Source organism: Carcharhinus amblyrhynchos, chromosome 24, assembly GCF_965287045.1.
Source record: "Carcharhinus amblyrhynchos chromosome 24, sCarAmb.v2.hapA, whole genome shotgun sequence".
NCBI classification, from domain to species: Eukaryota; Metazoa; Chordata; class Chondrichthyes; order Carcharhiniformes; family Carcharhinidae; genus Carcharhinus; species Carcharhinus amblyrhynchos.
This window is the reverse complement of record NC_137347.1, coordinates 39,961,124-39,973,084: the sequence shown is the minus strand read 5'-3', so window position 1 is coordinate 39,973,084 and position 11,961 is coordinate 39,961,124. Positions and strand designations below refer to the sequence as shown.

Genomic DNA, 11,961 nt, shown 5'->3' with positions numbered 1-11,961 from the left:
AGACAAATATCACGAGGGGTCACGAGCTAAGGGTGAGGTGGGAGAAGTATAATTTGGATACTAGAGGGAGGTTTTTCACACAGAGGGTCATGGGGGTATGGAATGCACTACCAAGGTGGTGGAGGCAGGCACGCTGGACTTGTTTAAGGTTTACTTAGATAGACACATGAGTAAAACAGGGATGGAGGGTTATAGGAGACGGTTTTAAATAGGGGTCAGAGCCTCAGGATGTTACTGGAAATCTAATGCTACGTGTTGACGTTTTGTCTCTTTTACTCTGCAGGTGTGTTGGTCCACCTTGTTGTCTAACGAGGGGCACGCACACGGTGGGTCGTGCGTGGGCTGCTCTTGGATGTTTTGAGAGTGGCCTAGTACTTCATGTCATGTGTGTGCTTAAAACTGGACCAGCAGATGGGCACCACAACAGCTGTGACTATCACTGCTAGCTGTGCAGATACATGAATTTGGGCCAGTGTCTGTGGGAGTTTACACATTCTCCCTGTGGTTGCGTGGGTTTCCACCGGGTGCTCCGGTTTCCTCCCACACCCCAAAGATGTGCTCTTAGGCTGATTGGTGTAACAAATTGTCCCTAAATTATTCTCCCCCGAATCTGGTTTCCAATGGGGGTACCATACGCATACACATGGGTCAAGGTAGGTGTAGGAAAATGCTTTGTTAAGATGGCGGCACGGGCTCGTTGGGCTGAAGGGCCCGTTTCCCGTGCTGTGTTGTTCTTTGTTCACTCTGTACGTGGATGGTACACTTAGTCAATACAGAGATATATTTTTAAATTTACAAAGAAAGAAATGGGAGAAGTTCACCATAGTAGATAAACTTAATAAACAACAAAGGAAAGATTCAGGAGACCACTCTGGCTGCATGCATTTAGAATTCAACTCCAATGGCATAACTACAAATAATGTACACTTGCATTTAAGTTGAGTAATATTTTATTGGCAAAAATGGTCAACATTACCTCTATACAAAGATATGAAAACCCACTACTTAACACTCCATATATCACACTAACCATTAATCAACAAAGAAACGTCACCGTTCCATACACACACCATCCACTTTTGTACAAGTCCTTGCATTTTGTATTCAGGAAGGAGCATCAAGTACCTTTTTGCTACAGTATGTTGGTACCAATACAAAGCTATATCCGTTCATTTTCACAAAAAAAAACCAAACACACTGTCACCCCTCGCAGGTTCCTCAGCAGAAATGGAGGAGAAGCCTGAGAATGTTTTGTAATGTTCAGAACTTTGTCGTAGAAATGATCTGTTCATCAATGCTTTACTTTTTGGTTGTTTTACGTATCAGTGCCATTCTCTGCAAGAAAGAAGCCACAAGGTTATGCAGCGACTTGTAATTTCATTTTCAATTCTTATTTGAAAATGTTATAGTCTAAAATAAGAGTTGGCCTGGAAGCACGATCTATACCATGCAAGTGGATGAAATAAAAGTGCACGAGTCAAACAAGAAACCAATTACCATTAAGGTAATCTTCAGTGAAATAAAAAACCTAATTAATGTCACATGTACTTAAAAGAAAATGCCATTTGTTGAAGCTTATGGAAAAATATAGTTCAAATAAAGCACTCGAAGAATACAAAGGATAAAGAAGAACAGCAGCAAAATTAATCACTTGAACCAATCATTTAATGAAATGTATTATTTTCCCACCTCAAAAAAGGCAAGTGTCGAACAAACTGCTTTATCAAAGAGAACATGACTTCAATTACAAATGTGTTTTTCTCTGAATCTTAAATCATTCATAAAACAAGAGAAAGTAACAGAATACCAACAAGTTGGTCCATAATAAATATCCACACAGTATTGTCCTGATTCCCAATTCCATTGATAAGTAGCTGGAAATGATGACAATGTGACAAACACTGCATGAAGTCTTTAACAATCTGTACCTGCCATTCTTGCATTCTGATCACTTAATGGATGCTCTTAGCACCATTTCAGCATTTTGTATCCTCATTTACACTCCCTTCTCCAATTTCACACCCCCTTACCCTCCACACCCCAATAGTGAGAATCTGCTGATTTTCTTTCCCAGGTCTGACTAAGGGTCATCTAGACTCAAAGCATTGGCTCTATTCTCTCTTCGCAGATGCTGTCCGACCTGCTGAGATTTTTCAGCACTTTTCTGTTTTTGTTTCGGATTCCAGCATCTGAATCTGGAACAAAAACTCCCCACAGTATTTTGCTTTTAACTGCATGAAGTCTCCTTTCTTTTCGCACACTATTCATATTATTCACTTCAGGTGGACAAAACAGACAAGTAAACAGTTATTAGGATTCAACCTGAGCATTCTGGCCTTGAACCAACTGGGCTACTCAACATTTCAACAACTTGGGCAGGATAAATCACGTCAAGAACATGAAACATGGAATGCACCCAGATGCCAGCTGAGTTTAAACGATTTGGATAACTTGCCTTTGCATGTTCTGTTCTCCCTCCTTCAGGGATAATGTATACAGCTCCCACTTTGAAAATCTATTCACCTTAAATTAGTACTAAAAGTACACTGACTCCCAATCTGACAGGATACTTGAAAATACACAAAAAAGCTTACAGCTTTGTTGCAGCAAATATGACTGCTAGAATTAACCTGGAGCTCAAATTATTTTTTCAGGAACTATGCCAAAGTATCTTTGGACAGATTAAAGGAGCTAGGATTAAATTCTGTTCCTGTTCATTAAAAGATGATCAAATTGCTTGATTGACGGGATGATGCCAGAGTAGGCCACACAGGGTCTACCAACAAGACGACGTCAGCCCTACTCACACAGACGTAAAAGACCAAAGCAGTGAAGAAGTTCACGGTATGCATGACAATGAAAGAAACCTAATTTTTCACAATTGAAACAAAGTGGCGTGCTGTGCCTGCTTAAGAAGTGGCCCAAGTGTCAGAACAGTGCAGGCTAACTGCGGTTAGTTGCAGAAAAGTAATATTTTCGCATTGTATTAAAACATACTTTTAAATAAGCCATATTGCTCACCTGTTTATGAGCTTCTGTTGTGCAGGCCTTCTTATACGGCCTAATTTCATCTGAACCAAATCCGGGTATCCACATATTCCACTGGCGTTCTTATAAAAGAAAATGCAGACATAGTCGATTCCCGATAATTCAGTGTTTCAGAGAATAAGATACTTTACAATAAGCACACATCAAGTCATAAATCACCGTAAAATTCCGAATAAAGACTCAGAATCATAGAATTCCTACAGTGCAGAAAGAGGCCATTTGGCCCATCGTGTCTGCACTGGCCACAATCCCACTCAGGCCCTAGCCCTGTAACTCCACACATTTACCCAACTAATCCTTCTAACCTACACATCCTGGGACACTAAAGGGCAATTTAGCTAATGCAGCTAACCCGCGCATCTTTGGACTGTAGGAGGAAACCAGAGTACCTGGAGGAAACCCACACAGACACGAGGAGAACATGCAAACTCCACAAAGACAGTGACCCAGGCCGGGAATCAAACCCAGGTCTCTGGAGCTGTGAGGCAGCAGTGCTAATCAATGCGCAACCATGCTGCCTAACTTCTTTACATGAACATTTTTTTTTACTGGAGTTCTATGAGGATGTGTCTAGGGCGGTGGATAGAGGAGAGCCGGTGGATGTGGTCTTTCTTGATTTTCAGAAGGCGTTTGACATGGTACCTCACAAGAGGTTACTGCAGAAGGTCAGGGGACATGGAGTTGGGGGTAGGGTGTTAGTGTGGATAGAGGATTGGTTGTCAAATAGGAGACAGAGAGTGGGGGTCAATGGGTGCTATTCGGATTGGCGGATGGTGACTAGTGGAGTGCCCCAGGGGTCGGTGCTGGGGCCTCAGCTATTTACCATTTATATAGATGATCTGGTGGAGGGAACCGAGTGTAGGGTGTCGAAATTTGCTGATGACACCAAGATTGGTGGAACGGCAAATTGTGCGGAGGGTGTGGAGAGTCTACAGAAGGATCTAGATAGGCTGGGCGAATGGGCCAGGAAATGGCAAATGGAATTTAATGTTGGCAAGTGTGAGGTGGTCCACTTTGGTAGGAGTAATGGTAGGAAGGATTATTACTTGCGTGGCGAAAAACTGCAGCAGGCGACGGTGCAGAGGGGCCTTGGGGTCCTTGTGCATGAGTCGCAAAAACCCAGCTTGCAGGTGCAGCAGGTGGTCAGGAAGGCGAATGGGATGCTGGCCTTCATAGCGAGGGGGATTGAATATAAAAGTAGGGAGGTCTTGCTGCGGCTGTATAGGGCACTGGTGAGGCCGCAGCTGGAGTACTGTGTGCAGTTTTGGGCGCCGTACTTACGCAAGGATATTTTGGCCTTGGAGTGCAGAGAAGGTTTACTAGGCTGATGCCAGTGTTGAGGGGGTTGAGCTATGAGGAGAGGCTGAATAAATTAGGCTTGTACTCGTTAGAGTTTAGAAGAATGAGGGGAGATCTCATTGAGACGTATAAGATGATGAATGGGATGGATAGGATAGAGGTGGAGACTCTTCCCGCTCAGAAAGGACAGTAGGACTAGGGGCACAGCCTCAAGATAAAGGGGGGGCGGTTTAGAACGGAGTTGAGGAGGAACTTCTTCACTCAAAGGGTGGTGAATCTCTGGAATTCTCTGCCCGTTGAAGTGGTGGAGGCTACCTCGCTAAATATTTTTAAGACGCGGGTTGATGGGTTTTTGATAAGAGAGGGGATTAAGGGTTATGGGGAGAGGGCGGGAATGTGGAACTGAGCCACGACAGATCAGCCATGATCTTATTGAATGGCGGGGCAGGCTCGAAGGGCTAGATGGCCTACTCCTGCTCCTATTTCTTATGTTCTTATATGGATGTGGAGAACAATATACAATATTAATAAGACAAATTATTACATTTCAGACACCAATGCTTACCAATAAGTAAGCTGTTGCTATTAATGGTGATGCTTTGGACAGCAGTAATCGTACATTCTCTTGTAACAAAATTGCTACAGTACTTCCTCAACTGTACTGTTTAAATGTCAATGATTACAGCAAGTCTACACAATGTTAATGCATCATGCCACGTACCGAACCCATTAGTTATTCAGATGGATCACATCTGTGATACCTCAGCCCACTATTCTCCACTAGGTGCTAATCTACCTGCCATGCATCTGCCTTTGTTTTCCTCCTCAACCACTCACTGTCAATAGAAGGGGATCAGAGGTAAAACACTCATTTTATTAAAAAGAAACTAGATGCCTCAAATCATTTTTTATTTTTCAATGAACGGTTAAAAAGTGATCAAGATAATATAACTTGGTGCATTCTCAAATGCAATGGCCTCACTGATTTTAATAAAAAGCTTTCTGCCTTTAAATGTTACTATTCTTGATTAGGAAACAATGCTGAAAGTTACTATAATATGCAAATATAACCATTGGTGCCCTGGCCAATATTTATTCCACAACCAGCACAAACTGAAGGTAGGTTATCTGGTCCTTCATTCATTGCTGTTTGTGGGATCTTACTGTGTGTAAATTGCCTAATGTGTTTCCTGTGTTATGTGGAGATGCATATATGCCCTGTTTGTGATTAGAACTCCCACCCATCTGATGAAGGGGCTCCGAAAGCTTCTGCTACCAAATAAACCTGTTGGACTTTAACCTGGTGTTGTGAGACTTCTTACTGCGTTTTCCTGCATTACACAGTGACTATGCTTCAAAAAAGATTTAATTGGCTATGAAGTGCTTTCAGCCATCCTGAGGCAATGAAAGGGCACAATGTGAATAAAAGTCTTCATTTTCCTATATTTGCAAATTCATAATCAGTTGTAAAGTTTAATTTCAGGGCAGCATTAAAACACAACAAATAAAAAACACCAAAAGTATTACTTTAAAACATACCAAGATGCAGTTGAACATCCTTGACTTCCAGTGTGTTTGACTTGCGGTGACGTGCTAGTTGACACGCGGCACTCACTACACTTTCAATAAAATCATCAGCAATCTGCAAAAGCATCTGTGTGTGGGGAGCACAAAAATTGCTTTTGATGCAAATCTTCCATGGGGTAGAAACAGAAGCACATGTTCCTTACCGATAAACATCAGGCTACATCACAAGCATAATGATTTCAGGCTTTATTTAAGATATTTCTTGTCTCCAAACCAAACATTACTTTAGAGAACTACTGGTCCCATGATCAGAGTATGATTTTATATGCACAATATTTCTGTTGTCACTTTGCCCAGGGGTCAAATACTGTAGCTATGATGACTGGTTAATTCACTTGACATAGAGTTAACCTACGTGATTGAGCCTGTAAATTACAAATCAGGCATAAAAGTGATGGCTTAACAGTCGGAACATACACATTTATACAGAGCCATTCCCATAGGGAGAACACCCGTTTGCACTTCGGAGAAATGTAATGGAACAAAAACTAGCACCAAGCCAAAGGAAGAACTATCAGGACAAGTGATTAAAACGCTTGGCCAAAGTGATAACATTTTAAGGACACTCTTAAACAAGGAACAGAGATTTGGTGAGGGAATTCCAGAATTAAGACCTAGAAGGAAGGAGGCATGGCCACCAATGATGAGGCGAAGGGAGTGAGGGATGAACAAGAATCCAAAAGTTGGAAGAACGTAGAGTTCTTGAATGGTATACAAGTGTATGCAGGTTGATGATGCATTTATGGCTGGAATGGGTCAAAGAGATAGGGAGGAGCTAAGCCTTAGAGAGATAAAATTGAGAATTTTAAAAACTTGAGGTTTGGTAGATCAAGAATCAAGGTAGGTCAGTAAACACAGGGTGGCACAGTGGTTAATACTGCTGCCTTACAGTGCCCAAGACCCAGGTTCAATTCCCAGCTTGGGTTACTGCCTGTACGGAGTCTGCACATTCTCCCTGCATCCACACGTGCTTTCTCCGGGTGCTCTGGTTTCCTCCCACAATTCAAAGGTGTGTAGGTTTGATGAATTGGCCATGTGAAATTCTCCCTCAGTGTACCCGATCAGACGCCAGAGAGTGGCAACTAGGGGATTTTCACAGTAACTTCATTACATTGCGAATGTAAGCCTTACTTGTGACTAATAAATAAACAAACTAATGGATAGACAGATTTGGTGCTGGTTAGAATACAGGCAACAGAGCTTTGGATGAGTTCAGTTTTTGGAAAGTGAGAGCTCGAAGGCTGCCAGGAAACCATTGGAATTGTTGTGTCTAGAGGTAGCAAAAACATGGATAATGCTTTCAGAAGCCAATGAACTTAGTTTTTAAGTTTTAGGTTTATTTATTAGGCCCACAAGTAGGCTTACATTAACATTGTAATGAAGTTACTGTGAAAATTCCCTAGTCGTTACACACCGGCACCTGTTCGGGTACACTGAGGGAGTATTTAGCACGGCCAATGCACCTAATCAGCACATCTTCTGAACTGTGGGAGGAAACTGGAGCATCCAGAGGAAACCCACAGAGACTCTGGAAGAATGGGCAAATTCCACACAGACAGCAACCCAAGCCAGGAATTGAACTTCAGTCACTGGGCACCGAGAGGCAGCAGTGCTAACTACTGTGCTAAAAGTGATAACTGTACTAAGATTATACAGCAACTAACATAGATTCTCCCTCTGCGACTGGATCCTGAATTTTCTAACTCACAGATTACAATCAGTAAGGACAGGCAACAACACCTCCTCCATGGTCACCCTCAACATCGGTGTCCCCCGTCCCCTACTATATTCCTTATACACTATGACTCTGCGGCCAAATTCCCCTCCAGTTCGATTTTCACATTTGCTGACGACACCACTGCAGTGGGTCAGATCTCAAACAATGACGAGACAGAATATAGGAATGAGATAGAGAATTTGGTGAACTGGTGCAGAAACAATAATCTCTCCCTCAATGTCAACAAAACAGAGTAGATTGTCATCGAATTCAGGAAGCGTAAAGAAGAACATGCCCCTGTCTACATCAATGGGTATGAAGTGGGAAAAGGTCGAGAGCTTCAAGTTTTTAGGTGTCCAGATCACCATGTCCTGGATTCCCATGGCGACACTATAGTTAAGAAAGCCTTACCAATGCCTCTACTTTCTCAGAAGAGTAAGGAAATCTGGCATGAAAGCTATGGCTCTCACCAACGTTTACAGATGCACCCTAGAAAGAATTCTTTCTGGTTTATCACAGCTTGGAATGGCTCATGCTCTGCCCAAGACTGCAAGGGACTTAAAAAGGTCGTGAATGTAGCCCAACCCATCACGCAAAGCAGCCTCCCATCCACTGATTCTGTCTACACTTCCTGCTGCCTCAGCAAAGCAGCCAGCATAATTAAGGACTCCATGCACCCCAGACATTCTCTCTTCCACCTTCTTCCTTCAGCAAAAAGATACAAGTCTGAGCTCACGCACCAATTGACTCAAGAACAGCTTCTTCCCTGCTGCTGTTAGACTTTTGAATGGACTTACCTTGCATTGAGTTGATTGCTCTCAACACCCTAGCTATGACTATAACACTACATTCTGCGCACTCTCATTTCCTTCTCTATGAATGGTATGTTTTGTTTGTGGGGTGCACAAGAAACAATACTTTTCACTGTATGTTAATACATGTGACAATAATATCAAAATTAACAGTGACTACACTTTAAAATGTATTTCATTAGCTGTAAATTGCTTTTAGATGTCCTGTGGTCATGAAAAGTGTTATCTAAATGAACATCTTTCTTTCATTTAGAAGTACATAATGAATTTTCTCTTTAGAGTTAACACTGTTAAAAATCATCTCTTGCAGGCATGAATTAGTGCTGGGATTTAGTTGATGGCAGGCCTCCTGTAACAGAGCCAAATGATTTCTCTGCATTTGTAAACAAAGACAACAAACGTTGGCACAATTTAATTCTGTAGAGAAATCACAGCTGAGCTTGATTCTATTCTCAGCTGATGTCCATACATGTACTTCCCAACTGGGGTCACTGGGCAGAAGAAAGGAGTGATTTTTCCTAAATTAAAGGCACCAAGACCAATTATAGGTCCCTGATTGTTATTCCAGTTAAGTCACATAATACAGCCCAGATTGTCAATTTAATCTCCATAAATCACTGATTTTGTTAACTGGCCTCTCAACAAAACCTTCAAAGAACAGAATCACTGTTCATGGACATGGAGCAAAGGTGAGCATATGGAGCTAGGTCACAGGTCTGCCATCATTTAACTGAATGAGGGAACAGGCTCACGAGGGTCAAATGGCCTACTCCTGTTCCTATGTTCTTAAAAGGAACTGCATTTTGTGTCTTGCTCCCTCATTTGTAAAATAAAATCTTAATAATATTCTCATCTTACAATATACATCAATATAATTCCACGATAACACTTGCAGTTAGAATACATTTGTATATAACGCTGGTACTAGTACAGCTCCCTCTAGTGAGGAACAAATTAAGCTTTCAAAAGGGCAACTTTTTCTGAGTTAAAGTGAAGATGGACACTGCACTCTGACAAAGGGTAATAAGATTCACAGTACAAGGATATCATTAAGGTTAAAGGAGTAAGGAGGAAGCTTTTTTAAAATTTCTCAGGGCGTGGGACTCACTGGCAAAGCCACCATTTATAGTTCATCTCTGATTTCCTTTGACAACGGCACACGGTGGCATAGTGGTTAGCACTGCTGCCTTACAGCACCAGGGACCAGGATTAAAATCTGGCCTCGGGTGGCTGTGTGGACTATGCACATTCCCCCCGTGTCTGGGTGGGTTTTTCTGGTCACTCCGGTTTTCTCCCACAGTCCAAAGATGTGTGGGTTAGGTATATTGGCTATGCTAAATTACCCCTTAGTGTCAGGGAGATTTGCAGGGTAGATACTTAGGGTTACAGGGATAGAGCCTGGGTGGGCTTGCTGGCAGTGTAGGCTCGATGGGGCAAATGGCCTCCTTCTGCACTCTATTCTATTCTAAAGTGATGGTGAATCACGTTTTGTACAAATTGTACAAAGCCCCCTCTTTCAGAGCATAGTTGTTGAGGATCTGGAATCACATACAGACCAAACAGGGTAAAAGCATGATTTCATGAGTGAAGCAGATGGGCTTTTATGGCAATCACAATTATGGGTGTTAGCTTTATAGAATTAAATTTAAAATTGCCAGCTGCTGTACATATGAACAGAATATTAGAATTCTGAGCAATAGACTACCTGGCCCTGCTCTACCATTTGACAAGTTAATCTGATTGTGGTCTCAACTCTTTCCTATCCACTCCTGATACCTTGGACTCCTTTGTCAATTAAAAATCTAACCCAGCCTTAAGAACATTTAATGACCCTGTCTTGACTGTTCTCTGGGGAAGAGAATTACACATAGTAACAACCCCTGCAGAAAAAAATTCTTGAGAACCCTTATTTTTAAACTGTTCCCCTGAGTTCTGGTCTCTCCCATAACGGGAAACATCCTCTCAGCAGCCAGTCAATTCCCCTCAGGATCTTGTATGTTCCAGTAAGATCGCTTCTCAATCTTCTAAACTCCACTGGATACAGAGTCAACTTTTCCTCATAACAACCCCCTCTCCCCCTTCCCCATCCCCCTACTCCATCATCCCAGATATCAGTCAAGTGAACCTTCTCTGAAGTACTTCTAATACACTTATATCCTTTCTCAAGTAAGGGGGCCAAAACTTTAGTTCTCCAGATGTGGTCTCACCAATGCTTTATTCAATTGCAGCAAAACTCCCATACTTTTACATTCCATTCTCCTTGCAATAAAGGACAACATTGCATTTGCCTTCTTAAATCATAGAATCCTACAGTACAGAAAGAGACCATTAGGCCCATTGAGTCTGTACCAACCACAATCCCACCCAGGCCCTATCCCCGTAACCCCAAGCATTTACCCTAGCTAGCCCCCTGACACCAAGGGGGAATTTAGCATGGTCCATCCACCTAACTTGCACATCTTTGAACTATGGGAGGAAACTGGAGCACCCAGAGGAAACCCATGCAGACATGGGGAGAACGTGCAAACTCCACACAGTGCCCAAACCGGGATTCGAACCTGGGACCCCAGCACTGCGAGTCAGCAGTTCTAACCACTGTGCCACCCTAGTTACTGTACTTACTACAATCTCTCACTATACTGCATATTAACATTTTATGATTTATGTACTAGGTCATTCCAAATTCCTCTGTACCTTCTTTTCTTATTTATGCTTTCTTGAGATGTGGGCATCACTGGCAAGGTCAGCATGTGTTGCTCACCCCTAATTGCCCTTGCCGTGGATCTGGAGTCACATATAGGCCAGACCAGGTGAGAACAACATATTTCCTTCCCTAAAGGACATTCGCGAACCAGATGGATTTTTGTGATAAATGATGATAGTTCTCATGGTTACCATTACCGGACTAGTTTTCAATTCCAGATTTGATTAATTGAATTTAAATTCCACCAACTATTATGGTGGAATTTGAACCCGTGTCCAGAGGGCATTAGCCTAGGCCTCAGGGTTATGAGCCCAGTGACATTACCACTATGCCACCATCTCCTCCACCGAGTTGTGCAAGTTTTCACCATTTAAATGTCAAGCTTTACTATTCTTCTTGCCAAAGTGGATGAGCTCGCAATTTTCCATAATTGTCAAATATTTGCCCAATTACTTAACATATCAAAACACTGTAAACTCAATGTCCTCCTCATAATTTTCTTAACTATCTTTGTATCATCTCAAACTTTAACAACTACACATCTGGTCCCCTCATCCAAGTCATGTTTATAGATTATAAATAGTTGAGGCCTCAACAATAATCCTTGTGTTACTCCATTTGTTACATCCTGTTAACCTGAAAATGACCCATTTATCCCTACTCTCTGCTTCCTGTTAGTCAACCAATCCTCGATCCATGCTAATATGTTACATCATATATTGCAGCTTATCAAATGCCTTTTGGAAGTCCAAATACACATCTACAGGTTCTCCTTTAATCATGTTACTTGTTAC

The 11,961-nt window shown here is 42.1% G+C and overlaps 1 protein-coding gene across 3 annotated transcripts in view; it reads right to left on the bottom strand.

The window, feature by feature from the left end:
* Positions 1-932: 932 nt before the first annotated feature.
* taf12 (TAF12 RNA polymerase II, TATA box binding protein (TBP)-associated factor) overlaps positions 933-11,961 on the bottom strand; it is a 32,445-nt gene continuing 21,416 nt past the window's right edge. For all 3 annotated transcript variants that reach the window (XM_080211216.1, XM_080211214.1, XM_080211215.1), the window contains 3 exons: positions 5,887-6,001; positions 3,022-3,110; positions 933-1,335 (listed from right to left, as the gene is read on the bottom strand). In XM_080211216.1, coding sequence (XP_080067342.1) covers positions 1,300-1,335; positions 3,022-3,110; positions 5,887-6,001 — 240 coding nt within the window. In that variant the 3' untranslated portion in view covers positions 933-1,299. The remainder of the gene's footprint in view (positions 1,336-3,021; positions 3,111-5,886; positions 6,002-11,961) is intronic.